The 14,546-nt window shown below is 47.2% G+C and overlaps 1 protein-coding gene across 1 annotated transcript; it reads left to right on the plus strand.

Annotated features, from left to right (window-relative positions):
- The first annotated feature begins 8,463 nt into the window (after nucleotides 1–8,463).
- LOC140213962 (uncharacterized) lies at nucleotides 8,464–14,188 on the plus strand. Its single transcript, XM_072285151.1, has 2 exons — nucleotides 8,464–8,591; nucleotides 13,653–14,188. The coding sequence occupies exons 1-2, from the start codon at nucleotides 8,469–8,471 to the stop codon at nucleotides 13,860–13,862; spliced, it is 333 nt and encodes a 110-aa protein (XP_072141252.1). The 5' UTR covers nucleotides 8,464–8,468; the 3' UTR covers nucleotides 13,863–14,188.
- Nucleotides 14,189–14,546: the final 358 nt, after the last annotated feature.

The following is a 14,546-nucleotide window of genomic DNA, read 5'->3' on the forward strand; positions in this document are numbered from 1 at the left end:
AATCCTCCTTAATGCCTGTTCATGCACCCTAATCCACCTTAATCCAATGTAATCGGTCTTAATACGGCTTCTTCAACCATAGTTCGCCTTAATCCACCCTATTCCGCCTTAATACACTCTAATCTACCTTAATCCTACTTAACACAGGGTAATCCACTTTAACCCTCCCTAATCCACCTTAATTGTATCACTAATGAATCACTAATCGGCTAATCAATCCCTTGCACAGGGGTTAACGTGCTTTGGATCGTTTCTGGACTATCTTGGGTAACGTTTCATTTTCTGCTCACAACGCGACCTTGAAACATAGATATTTGGACTTTCGCTTTATAACTTAAAAGAAAGCAATGCGGACTAGCTAGTGCTCATCACCCGCAATACCACGGGTATACTTGCCACTAATTTTTTCAGGGTTTGCATTCATTCTATCTGACTGACCCACAGATCGCCGTAAACTAGAAATAAAAGCTGCTTTACGAGCAGCTTTTATGGCAGCAGATCCTGACAATCACAAAAAGTGCGATGAAGAGGCAGTATCTTCGCACATAATTGCTCACAGTGGAAAGCATAATCTATAGTGCTGCGTTTGCGATTGAGTAACAGCAGTTGGCGACGTGCGAGGTGATGGGGCCGCAACAGAATATTCAGCATACTCAGGACAAACCCAATTTTATGCAACGTACAAATTGCCGCAACAACAACGCTGGTGAGTAGGCCCGAAGAATGAAGAAAATGCAGCATTACGGGATGCTTTGGTGCGAGCAATAAGAAAGACGCCTGACCTCGCGAACAACGCCTTTCTTTTTCGGAACAAAGTTCTTTCGGCCAATATTATGCAGTCACTGCTTCCTGCGCAAGGCGTCACGCTTTCGTTGCGGTGTCATAAAAACGGCAACACCATCTTCAGCTTGTTGCTGCAGTTACGTGCGCAACACCGCGGCATAGCGCAGTACATAGAGCAGGAAACACAGTGTACAACGTTAGCTACGCCGAGCTAAAGCGCCGAGCCAGCCGAGCTGAGGAGATAAATGGCGCGAACGAAAAAGTAAAACACGAGCAAAACGCAAGATCCGGGTGTTTCTACGAGCAACGGCAGGGAGACCAATCGTCGTGCAGAAAAAGGGGGGCAAAAGTAGTTGCCGTGGACGGGACGCTCAAGTAGCGATGAGGAAGCGAGGAGGTCGCGCGGCGGCGGCAGAGTTAAATTGTGGCGGTATACTTTCAAAAAATCAAGTGACTTTAGCGGCAGCAATTCGTGGCCGGATGCAAGGGATAAATAATAACGATTACGTTATTAAATCTCAGTAACGCAAAAAAATTACTGGCGGCTACTTGCTCCACTGTACTAGAAACAATGTGCACTAGGTTTTGTTTGAGTAACTCAATTGCACTTTTTTTTAAATCTTGGGGAACGATTGTTCGGCCATCCTGTATACTAGAGCCTATCAGATAACTAAACCGGGCCGGTTTTAATTTTTCTCGCATCCACAGGAAGATATATCTGCCTGATCTGATTGTGGCCGTGTCGCACTTCTCGTACCGCGATGCCGACCGCCCGGACTGCCAGACAATGCCGCCCAGCGTATCGCGCTACCCTAACCACGTCAAGTTGCTCTACGGACACATGATGGTGAGTTGCATCATTGTTGTCGCGGTTATCGCTGCTCTATCTTCAGAGAGTAAGCTGAAACAGCACAATTAGTGAAACAACGACGATGGGGGCATTAACGGACTCTGTCTAGTGAGTGGCTGAGTTTGAGCGAGGACGAAGAAGACGTGCCTCTGTTCCGTTTGTGTTTGAACAGGTTCTCCAGTTGTTCTAGAAGAACGTGCCTCTGTCTTCTGTCCGCGTTGTACTGCGACAGTGGTGGAGGTGCGGGGTAATGAGCTCGCCTAATGCTCCGGAGTTCTTCTGGGAGTCGTTCATCTAGCCCGGACGCACCAGTTGCGACATCCGTGCATCGCTTTAGTCGCCGACTGCTGGGCCTTGCCCCGGAGTTCTTCCCTTTTCAACCACCTCTCTCCGGGAGCTGCACACATCTCGCAATGGCCGAAGCCAGCCCACCGCAAGCACCCCGAAACAGCCGGTTTCCCAGTCCACAACAGATAACCGTTCTGCATCCGCTGGTTCTCGATCGCTATCGCGGTACAGTCTTCGAAGACATTGAAGACTGGCTTGATAAGTATGAACGCTTCGCAGAGATTAACCAGTGGACTTATCCGCAAAAGATTTCCCACGTCTATTTGGCCCTTGACGACAGTGGCCGTATTTTGTACGAGAACCGTGAAGCTTGCCTAACGACGTGGGATTACTTTCGGCAGAAGATCACGGATACTTTCCCAAATGCCGACCGACGCGAGTGCGCCCAGCAGATGATGGAGATACGGGAGCAACAACCCAATGATCGGTCACAATCTTCGCCGAGGACATGGCCCGCCTCTTTCGTAGAGCCGACGCGAGCATGACCGAGATAGGAAGTTGCGCTACCTCATGCGAGGTGTAAAAGAGCAGTTGTTCGCGAGGCCTTTGCGGTATCCACTAGTCACCGTCGCTGACTTTATCAAAGAGGCTACGGCTATTGAGATGGCCCTTCATCAACGGGGCAGGCAGTACGATTGACTGTCCACTAGCACTACAATCAATGCCGCCGCAGGGACTGCCGAGTATCAGAATTCCTTGCGTGAATTGATCAGAGAGCTTGTCAGAGAGGAAGCGCAAACGATTTTGACACCGACATTAGATAGACCTGTAGCATCAATCGCCGAAGTGGTGCGCCACGAAATCAGGCAGGTGTTCGCGGCAGCCGATCGTCGAGATGACCAGCGTCCCATGACTTACGCCGCCGCTGTCCGATGTCCACCAGCCCTCACAACCACACCGCCGTACCACAAGCCTCCGGCAGCCGCTCCTTGGTCGCTGCCGAAAGAGGAGGCTTCGAGGCGCGCTCCCGTTATGCCGCTTCAGTCACACCACGAGCCGTCGTTCGCTGCGCCTTGGTCAATGCCGCAAAACGACGCTACGGGACGGCCGCAATTTCGGAGAACCAACGTATGGCGCACCGTCGATAGGCGACTACTTTGTATTCACTGCGGAGGCACCGGCCATATTTCACGTAATTGCTGGCATCGCGACACATCATTTCACCCTCATCGTCCGTGGTCTTATGGTCGATGTGCAAATGACAATTCCATGCTACGCTGCGACGACGCTGCTTTTCGGGGATCTCCAATAGCGCACCCGAATGCCGAATCCGTGCCCAATGATAGGTCGATTTTGGCCGTCGGTCGCGCTGTCCAAACCCTACACGTCAGATGGCTTCACCTACTGGACGTACTTTTGCTGACCTCCGAGGAGGAAGGTCGTCCAGCCCACGCCGGGGAAACTGAATGCGGCGACCTCTGGGGGTAAGGTTGCAGGCCCGCCGCAAGACAACAAAATGCCCTCAATACTCCCGCTGCAGAACGCTGTGAAGGCGATAAACACAGAAGAAATTGTGAGCGCCGACATTGATGTTTTCGTGGACGGGCAGCCGATCACAGCGTAAGTCGACACTGGTGCCGACTTCTCTATAATGAGTCAGGAACTCGTCTGCCGCCTGAAGAAATTATTGACGCCATGAACGGGATCTCACACAAGGACGGCAGGGGGCCAATTACTGATGCCTACTGGAAGATGGACGTCTAGTAATAACATCCGGGATTCGTCTTTTGTGGCCGCTTTCATCGTTCTTCCTGTGCGCTGTAAAGATTTGATTATCGGAATGGATTTTCTGAAAGAATATGGCGCCGTAATTAACATCCCGGATCGCATGGTGACGTTCTATAAGAGTCCTGGTTTAGTCCATTGCTTATCGCCGCAACACCACTCCTTTCGTCTAACAGAAGACGACGTTGTCATCCCTCCTCGATCATGTACCCTTGTTTCGGTAGCATGTGACGTACCGTTTCATTGGGAAGGCATTGCCGACCAGATAACCACCTTGTTGCTCACTCACGGTATCTCGGTCGCACGAGGAATCGTAAATGTCGCCGACGGGCGCACGAACCTGTTGCTAACAAATTTTAGCACAGAGCGACGGCGCCTTCCAAAGGGCACAGCTGTGGCTTATTTTTACGGTGTTGCGGACGTCCGCGGCTGCTGTTCACTACTCGAAGAAGCGCCTACGCAAGACCCAGCTCCTGCACTTGACGTCAGCACTGCTCTGTCGCTGCACGAACGAGAACGGCATTTTACGCTACTGGCCAAATTCAGCGAGTGCTTTGCGTCGACGTCCAGCGTCGGTAGGACACCTCTAACAAAGCACTGAATAATTACAGAGGATACGGCAAGACCAATTCACCAAAATCCTGATTGTGTTGCTCCTAGAGAACGTGACGCCATACTACAACCTGTGACAAAAATGCTTGAAGACGGCGTGATCCAACCATCAATGAGTCCCTGGGCATCTCCTGTAGTTCTAGTCAAGAAAAAGGACGGCAGCTAGCATTTCTGCGTGGACTACCGAAAACTAAATCAGGTGACAAAGAAAGACGTGTACCTGATTCCTCGTATAGGCGATTCACTCGACAGGCTTCGACACGCACGTTACTTCTCTTCAATGGATTTAAAAGGCGGATATTGGCAAATCGAGGTAGACCCGAGAGACCGTGAAAAAACTGCATTTGTGACACCAGATGGCCTATACTAATTTAAGGTCTTGCTATTCGGCTTGTGCTCTGCACGTGCTACGTTCCAACGCCTCATGGACACTGTGCTTTCAGGCCTGAAGTGGAAAACCTGCTCAGTGTACCACCTCGACGTCGTCGTGTTCTCCGCAACAGTTGAAAAACACCTGAAACGGCTTGAAGCGGTTCTGCAGTCCATCCGGTGCGCCGGCCTTAGGGCCGATTTACGCTCGAGACGCCCATCGCCGCAAGCCGCACCGCACGCTTGCGGTCGCGCGAAAAATTGCACGTATCCAGCACTTGTGCACAAATTACCATTTACACTGTGTGCACAGTGTATACCTTACACATTGTAAACCGAAATTTGTGCACAAGTGTTCGATACGTGCAATCTTTAGCGGGACCGCACGCGTGCGGTCTGGCTTGCGGCGATGGGCAGCTCGAGCGTAAATCGGCCGTTACCCTGAAACCGGAGAAATGCCATTTTGGGTTTTTGTAGTCTGTGTCGAGCGCAAGTGTACGTATATGAGTATAAATGAGTGTCAGTAACACTCTTTTCGAAACGATGTTTATCTGACGGGGCGAGAGATGATGTACTGACACAGCTATCGTGCTGATCTATCTATCTATATCTATCTATCTATCTATCTATCTATCTATCTATCTATCTATCTATCTATCTATCTATCTATCTATCTATCTATCTATCTATCTATATCTATCTATATCTATCTATCTATCTATCTATCTATCTATCTATCTATCTATCTATCTATCTATCTATCTATCTATCTATCTGTCTATATCTATCTGTCTATATCTATCTGTCTATATCTATCTGTCTATATCTATCTATCTATATCTATCTATATCTATCTATCTATCTATATCTATCTATATCTATCTATCTATCTATCTATCTATCTATCTATATCTATCTATCTATATCTATCTATCTATATCTATATCTATCTATATCTATCTATATCTATCTATATCTATCTATCTATCTATCTATCTATCTATCTATCTATCTATCTATCTATCTATCTATCTATCTATCTATCTATCTGTCTATCTATCTATCTGTCTGTCTGTCTGTCTGTCTGTCTGTGTCTGTCTGTCTGTGTCTGTCTGTCTGTCTGTCTGTCTGTCTGTCTGTCTGTCTGTGTCTGTCTGTCTGTGGCTGGCTGGCTGGCTCGCTGGCTGGCTCGCTGGCTCGCTCGCTCGCTTATAAGGGTTCGATCCCATATATGAATATAGACACAGGGCGTATGAGGCGAACGGATCTTTACATTAAGGTATCCGTCTGTCTGGCTGATGTTTTCCATGTCGCATGCTGTCGGCTATGCCAGCGCCAGTCAGTGACGCAGCTCACGCAGCTGCTCGACAACCAGCTCATCACGGCGAGGACCGCCTCTGTGACATTGAAAGGCCGCTGGTACCGGCCAAAGTATCCCGACGTGTTGACCGATGACATCGGAAACTTTACGTTCTTCCAGAACTGCACAAATTTCATGGGCGACCAGGACGTCCCGCCCGCTCTTGTAAGTCTTGGCTCTCGAATGCAAATACACTGATGAGTACTGTCTTAACAAATAGTAGCACGGTGCAGACCCAGCCAATCACTTCTGGTCTGATTTTTTTTTTCAAACAGAAAATTTATATTCTGTGCAACTGAATCAGAAAACAAATAAACAAAAACAGGAATGAGCGAGGAATTAAAATACCATAATCAGTTTTCCATGATATTTAGGAGCCGTCTGGGGCAAATTTAATACCGTGTTGGGAGCTATTGGGGATTCGAACTTGTTAATTTCAGCCACAAGTGCACAAAGAATGGGCATGCATTAGGTACTGAGATAAGGTTTTCATAACGCGCCTAAGACATTTTACACACCTTACGTGACACACTCCGTTGATGCAGGTCAGATGCCCATTCGCCGCTTGCGGCAACATCTGTACTTTTCCTAAACTTCAGAAAGAGCCGATGACGTGCATTCCAAACGATACATGAGTTATGTAACTGAGTTTCGGGCACTTTGACTTCTGAAGTTAGTTTAGACTTTTCAAGCATGAGCTTTAAGAGTGTCGAATTGGAAAAATATGTATGTGCGGAAATGTGATATATATATATATATATATATATATATATATATATATATATATATATATATATATAAATTCAAGGAAACGTTCTGCAGGTCCAGTGCATAAGTGGTTGAAGATACGAAGGCGCACACTTCTGCGTTTCGCAATCGTCTTCTTGCTTCCTCTTCTTTTATCCCTCCCTTTTATATATATATATATATATTTGGGAGCTAAGTGCAACTGATGTTGCTCCGCTCCGACAGGACCCCGTCAATTGTAAGTCGCTTCTCGAAGATGTAGGATATGTGTCGAATGAGCTTGTGAACCAACACCTTGTAATGTTGTGAACGCTGTTTCAACCGTGGATCCGGTTCTTGAAAGGGCTGCGAGGTATTGCTGATGCATTTCTCTAGCAATTACTGCTGAATCACTACCGATGTTTCTTTTTGTTTGTTTGCTCGTGTGTCGCATATTCTCTGCGCGGCATTGCGATTCCTTCACAGGAATAATTAGACCAGAAATGGGCAAACTTTCGCTGCGGAGATCACGCAACCTCTGCAAAGGAGATAATCTCCTTGGTTGACGTACCCTGCGCAACGCAGTGCATTTAATAGACGCCGCAGCGGAGGGCGTGCAATGAAGTTTTCACTGGCGATTCACGTGCATTAGTAATTAATGTCCATTAGCATTTGTGTCATCAGCATTCATTAGCAGTCATTTTCACGACTGATGCAGGGCTGGCGAGTATCTGGAGATAGTAGGAAGTTATGAAGATTCGATCTACTCTTCAGCTGCCCACGCCAGCGTTGCATATGTTATAGGGTCGTTAGCTTGTGCTTACGGGTGCGTTACTATTCGCGAATGCGGTACACGTAGGCATCGGTAACAGCAGCCATTTGCGAGGTCGCATTCAACCAGGCCACATAAAGCTAATAATGCAATGGCACGCAACCTAGCGGTTGGTGTAACGGCGTGTGGCAGCAGCAGAATCTTGAACGGGCTCTTTCATTTTACGTCGACGAGATTAACCACGCCTTACAGAAACGCTTCTCAGGCGTTGTGGTTGAGTCGACTAAGTTTAGATGTCGCTGCAATTGCTACCGCTGCCGTCGGTGTCAAACTCTCGTGTCCCGGTATACCGTAAACTTAGTGCATGTAGCGTTCGGCATAAAGATTCCGATTAAAAGAAAATGCTACAGGGGAGCTCTGGCTTTGCGATGGTTCAGTTGTATAGTCGCAATGATAGCTTTCATGCTCATATGAATTTGTCGAATCTTCGTGCTTGTGGCTTCAGACGTTCTTGTGGTGTCACTTGTTGCGGTTATTTTTTTTTGCGAATTACCAAGCAGTCGTGTATTTCTAAACGCATGTAGACAATAAGTGTCTGCGGACAGGAATAATCACTGCAAATCCTTTCACTCACAAAGCGACATTTCGGAAATAATCAGTTTTCAAAGCAATGAAGTCGTCTGAAGCCAAAAAAGGACGAAGTTGAGCCAAATCTATATAATACGCGTAATTAACATAACGGCACAGTCGGTGTAGTCGCATCTTCCGTTAGACGATCGCGCCAGAGCTCAGTGTAGTAAAGTTTACACAAAACTGTATGCGGCTAGGATAAAGCTTTCTCTATAACATCTTCGTCTTCCGTGTACAGTTTTTTAATGCGCTCCTTATCGCCTTTGATTTCTGCACACACTCAGGTTTGCGAGATGTCCCTAGACACAATAGAGAACAACTACAGATACGAGAAGGAACCCCAGGCTGGCATCTCGTTCGACAAGGGACTGCCACGCACCCTCACGCTGGAAACTGAGAAGAGCCTTAAAGATAAGGTGGGCGATCACAGCGTTGCATTCTCCTTAAGTCCATTCCGTGCGTACTAGTAGCAATAGTAGGTGCTTTATCGGCAAGGGCTGAGGCGAGGGAAATGATGGGCCAGGTCAGGTGTAGGGCAGGATGCCGGCGGCTTCCTGGGCGTGAATCAGGAGGGCCTGCAGGGTGTACTCGGCGTGACGTGGCAATCTAGTCCGCTACTCATACGAGGTTGCGGCTTTCTTTTTAATCGGCCCGGCGTGGCACGTCCATAGGGGACGTATATTTTTTTTTTGTACCCCGAATGTGGACCACCGTTACGCAGATGGGGGCCTCTCCATTTACACGCTCCATTCCGGAGCGTGGAAATCCTCGTTATAATTCTACTCCCTTTTAACAACTCGCAATCGTTGACAGTTGGACTTCTTCAATTCCTGGAGGGGCGTAACTGATCCATTCCGCTCCTCCAATTCCATTGAATCAAACGCTTTGCTTATAATTGTTTACAACCCTCTAGTCTCAACAACTTTAGCAATAACGTTACACACAATTCTTCTTGCCCGCACGTAATATTATTCGGTACCTTTGAGAAACAAGCGAACTGTTATGCTTTGTAGAACGATCTTTTTGTGTTGCATTTGCTGTCGTAGTTTAAGGAGAACCTTTTTTTTTCTTAGTACACCTCAGTAACCACCTGTTATCGCGCCTCCCGCGTACAGGGAAGTTTGCGAAAACAACAACAATATGGCACGCGTAGCAAATCACCGTGGTCTAGTGCAGTGTGTAATCGCTTGTGACTTCGCTTCTCGCTTCCATCCTGGCGTCGTAAACTAAGCATGCGCTTGCTAAATCAAATCATTCTTGGGAACATAAAGCTGCTGTGTTTACGGAACCTAAACCATTTAACGCAAAGAAAGAAAAGTTTACGGGTCTTCAGAAGTGCAGAATACCGTGTTTTTTTATATTAACCGTAGCAGAGTTATTCTTCAGTGTCTGCCTACAGGTAGAAATTGAAAAAAAAAAGTATTGAGTAAAAAATTGACAAATGTAACAAATTAGCCTATTCCATTTGAGGGTAATTGGCAAATATACCGGCTTTGTAGACGTGATTAAAATAGACGCTTAGCATTTCATTTGAAATCCATTCCGGAATCTTGGGCTCTCAATTCATTCCCATTCCGTTTGCCCGAGTGGTGCCGTGATTCCATCTACATTCGTGGATATTTACGGGCGTTTGAAAACTCAAATGATTCTGGAATCGTCCCAACTCCGGCGCTGCGAATCCGCAACTGCGATATTGACCCACAAATGGGGCGACCGATGGTGCGCTTCTGACACCGGCTGATGACGGCTGCTGTATTCGCAGCGTCGGTGTGTACCTGTAGCGCAGTGCGCAGAGGAAAGAGCACCGACTGCAAAAATTTTAAGAGAGGGGGTGACACTGACCTGATGCCCGCGCACTAGTGCCACCACGTGATAACAATGAATTTTAAACTGAAAAGAATGCTGGCAACCCTCAAAGCACCGTAAATGACTTGCTACAACTTTTCTGCGAGCAGGTTTCGATTTCGTTTCCCACGAGGTGTGTCATGGTGTCGTGACGCAGAAAAGTGGTCACGTGGAAACGGGACACGGTGAAGTTTTTGGCAGATGCCCCGGTTCGCTCGGCAGTTCGCTCTGGGCCATGCAAAAAAAAAAAGAAAAAAAAAAGCTGGCAGCATAGCGGACGAACGAGTGAGCCGGCATGTCTGCGATAACATAGCGAGGTTGTGCTGCCACGTGACCACCTTCTACGTCAAGACAGAGATGAACCATACGGAAAACGGAACAGAAACTTGTTCGTAGAATTTAAACCTCTTATAGTAAATTGCTTAGAGCGTTCTGAGGCTTGCCAGTATTTTTGTGATGGAATTCTTCGGGTCGAAGACCTTCGTTTAAATCAAAAAGGCGTTACATTTGATCTGGACTTTCACCGCTGGAAATCAAGCATTGTGCTCCAAGTAAGCGCAGACAGAATCACGAAAACACGCTTTACTAGTGCGCTGAACTTTGGCGCCTCTTTAGGCATTCGCTGTCGCTAGGACTGGCTTGCTTGTTCATCCATCTCTTTAAGCTACCGAACAAGCTGGATATTTCAACATCAGAAGGCCCCTTTAAAAGGTAATTTTTACCTCGCACGAATTGACGCATTCACGTCCTTCTCGTTCCGACGATCCCCGATGTGGACGTCCGCGAAGAAAACGAACTTTTCAAGCGAAGGTTTCCCTAGCCGAACACTGTGGGACTTTGGTGACCGTGGCTGCTGCTGTTGCTGATGTCTGACTGAGTAGTTGTCTCACACTCAGGACCGCAGCACTCGCACGAGTCAGCTGAGACGCAGCCCCATCCGCACTACCCCTACCGATGGGCCGGTTGACAGTTTTCTAGGCAATTACGCAACGAAGAAGCAAACGGTACATCAACGCCATCGCTGTATCGAATAATTAAGCGCATTCGAGCGCATAGTTCCTATATCGAGGCAAAACCTTTAGAAGCCTTCTCTCTCGGGGTTTGGCCTGTCTGCTCGTTCACTTTCTGGCCGAGTGAGGTAGGTCGCTTTGTGGACTTCTTGCGATAGCAAAGTAGACTGACACCGCAGTTGGCTTGATAATAAGTACTGACTGTTTTGTCAGGAGGGCGAAGCGCAGTGACGTCATTAGTAACGTCCGTAACGCTGTGCCCGAACTTTTTGGACGGTGTTTACGTACACGTCGGGCCGACTAATACATTCTAAAAACAGTTGCACCCTTTGGGGTGTATGTCTGCCACTCAACGATAATCGTTACCTGTCTTGCTTGCGTTTCCTTTCTTGAAAACGCTTCGTTCGATACTTCCCGGTCGAGAATGCTCAGTCATGCGATAACGCGCACGACGTTCGTGACTCGGAAGTACCGGGCTCACAGCGTTAAAGAAAGGAAATGCGGGCAAGACAGATGGTGATTATTGTTGTGCGGCAAATGTACACCCCAAAGGGTGTAAACTTGGTTTAGAATGTACGCGGGTGCGACGTACGCGGTAGCACCAAAAATTTCCAGCGCCCTTGGACGCTTTTAGCAAGCCGTATGCAGTGCCTATTACAGCACAAAACTGCGCTGTCCATAAAGAGCGGCGCCACTGAAATTACGTCAATTTCAGATAGGGGGCACTAACATAGTTCCGCGCTGTTTAATGGTCTGATAAGATTTAGGGCCAAAGAATAAAATCTTCCTTACCTCAGTAAGGAAGCCTTCATTGCGGTGAGGCCACCTTATGTCACTCTGAAAGCTTCCTTATTGAGGGGCCCTCGGTGAAGGCTTCCTTGGTGCCTCCTCAGAGTGAGGTAGCTCCGAAGCTACCTTCATGCGTCCTTACGCCGCTCCTGGCCCTGAACGAGCGCTTCACCTCAACGCATAGCCACGTGACGTTTCCTTGTGCATGCGCGCTGTCGCTCACCTGTGGAGAAGCGCGAGCACGGTGCGTCTTGCCAGGCATGTTCGTTTCAGTCACGCGTGCGGCATGAAAGCGTCGCCAGGCGTTGCTAGGCGTTGCACGACGCCGGCGTGCCAGCGTTGCTGGAGCACATCAAGTTTTGCACTGTAATATCACACTTTTTTAACGTTTAGGGAACAAAACTAGAAAAAACACCCACGCATCTCTGTATTAGCTCTTCAATTTAAAAATTGTGTGACGATACAACATTTTTTTGTTGAATAATCGTGTTCGCGTAAAGCTTTCAAGAGATAATCTCGAACCCAGGCATGCGACAATCGCTCCTTACGTCAGGACGGTACCCAATGAAGTGGATGCGATATGGCGAAGAGACAAACAGTAAACTTTGACAAACATCTTATTTTGGAACAATCGTCACCACCGCTTTGTGGTCACTGATATACGGTCAAATTTTCAGTTTTGACTGCAGAAACGTTCTTGGCCAGCGTAAGATCAATACACGTACCATGTGTGGTTGTTGGCTGAGTGGCATCGGTGAAGCACATCAAGGCAAACTCGTCGGTGATGAACTGGACAAACCATCTGTTTTGTGGCTTGGAAATGTCCACGTTAATATCAACGATGACCGGTGTGATGTGGTCACTTGGCAGTGGCGTGAAGCGCGTTCGCATGAAAAACTCGAAGTCTGATCTGGCCGTGTTAAAGGACATGTCCTTACGGGACTATGAGCCATTGATTCCGCGGGTATGAGCCATCGATGATAACAGTTTTTGACATATTATTCTTTATGATGCATTTGTTTTCTTCCTCAGGGGGTTATGAGCCATTACTGATGATGATAGTTTTTGCTAGAAATTTTCGGTCCGCGGACACAATTGTGCCGTTGGGGGATAGGGGTATTCAGCTTAGCTGTGGTATGTTACTTGAACTTGTCAAAAAAGAGATATAGATAAGATGCCACTCTCGGCAAAAAAATTAAAAGTAAGAGCAATAGAAATAACAATGAAAAGGAAACAAGGCAAAACACGCACGTATCAACAAAAGCAACTAGTTGTAAAAGATCCTTATATGTTCTCCAATTAATTTTGTTGGACTATATTAGCGTTAAGATCACACCGCTCAATTATTGCTCGAAGAAAGAGAAAGTGCCTAAATATATTCTTTCGGTATTTAAACAAAGCTGATGTAAATTGATGTCGGCGCCGAGTAGACAGATCCGAAGAAAACCTAACATAGTTTATTGTCTGGCTGCTCAGAAGAGTCTCGACTACTCAAAACATTAACCCGCCGTGGTTGCTCAGTGGCCGTGGTGTTGGGCTGCTAGGGACCAAGTCGCGGGATTGAATCCCGGCCACGGCGGCCGCATTTCCGTGGGGGCGAAATGCCAAAAATACCGCGTGTACTTGAGTTTACGTGCACGTCAAAGAAGCCCAGGTGGTCAAAATTTCCGGACTCTTCCACTACGGCGTGCCTCATTATCAAAAACTGGTTTCGGCACTTAATACCCCATAATTTAATTTTTACCCTAAAGTATTATATTCTGAATACGAAGGATTTCAAACAACCGCACACTCGTATACTTTCACACGTTGGCTTGCCTATCTTTTTTGCAGCTCTGCGAATTGAAGAAGAATCATTTGAGGGTCGATTTCAGCCTCGCAGTGTACGACATCGATTTCGACGCCCCTGATGTGCTTTGTTCCACCCTGACCATCCGCGGTCCATACCGGCGCTTGAAGATGGTCCAGAAGCTACGAAATTTCTTCAGGGATCGCTTCCGGAGAGCCACACAGATCAGCGAATGCAAAAACATAAGAGTCTGACTGAGACGTCATGGGGCGAAACAATGCGTCACAATGCTCCGCCCATCGCATATTGAGAGACGCACGTGGGACATACGTTCTCACACGTTTTATATAGTTTCCTGCGCTATTGCCAGTGTCTAACCTTTAAGTGTTACAAGCACTACATTTGACATAGGACTCTTGATTATTTGATATAATATTGTTATGATTGTTATTTTAGAAATTTCTCATTTCTTCTCATTTGCCACCTGTTTCTCTCGCTAGAACCGATAACCGGGCTTATCTGGCTCTTCACTCTCATTCGCGCATGCGCATTGTAAGGTTGCAGCTGCGCTGTGAGCAGCTTATTACAGTTCCAATTAATTGTCCTGATTCCTCGTCTGTGCGTCTCCCGTCTTGAGCTACCACAATGATGTTTCTTCCACATCGTGCGCATGCGCGATGGGAACAGTGTCACATTGCCCGTGACCAGCTGGGAAATGTGATAACGCTACTGCGCCGTTTACCCACCACGTGACACCGTAGAGAAAGAAGTTAAACAAGACGGGACACTCGGTGAAATCTGGCAACAGTAAACCCGTCACGCCCTTCCGTTACTCCCGTTCGTTCGTTCACGGGAGCATCGAAAAAAATAAACAATGGGAAATGAACTTTCAGATAACGTTCTATTTTTTTCTTTCCCACTAAAACTAAAAACGTTTT

The sequence above is a fragment of the Dermacentor andersoni genome, chromosome 11 (assembly GCF_023375885.2).
Source record: "Dermacentor andersoni chromosome 11, qqDerAnde1_hic_scaffold, whole genome shotgun sequence".
In the NCBI taxonomy this organism is placed as follows: domain Eukaryota; kingdom Metazoa; phylum Arthropoda; class Arachnida; order Ixodida; family Ixodidae; genus Dermacentor; species Dermacentor andersoni.

Coding starts and splice junctions, on each gene's coding strand:
- LOC140213962 (XM_072285151.1), top strand. CDS start 8,469: ATGTCCCTAGACACAATAGAGAACAACTACAGATACGAGAAGGAACCC. Junction 8,592..13,652: donor AGAAGAGCCTTAAAGATAAG/GTGGGCGATCAC, acceptor TCTTTTTTGCAG/CTCTGCGAATTGAAGAAGAA.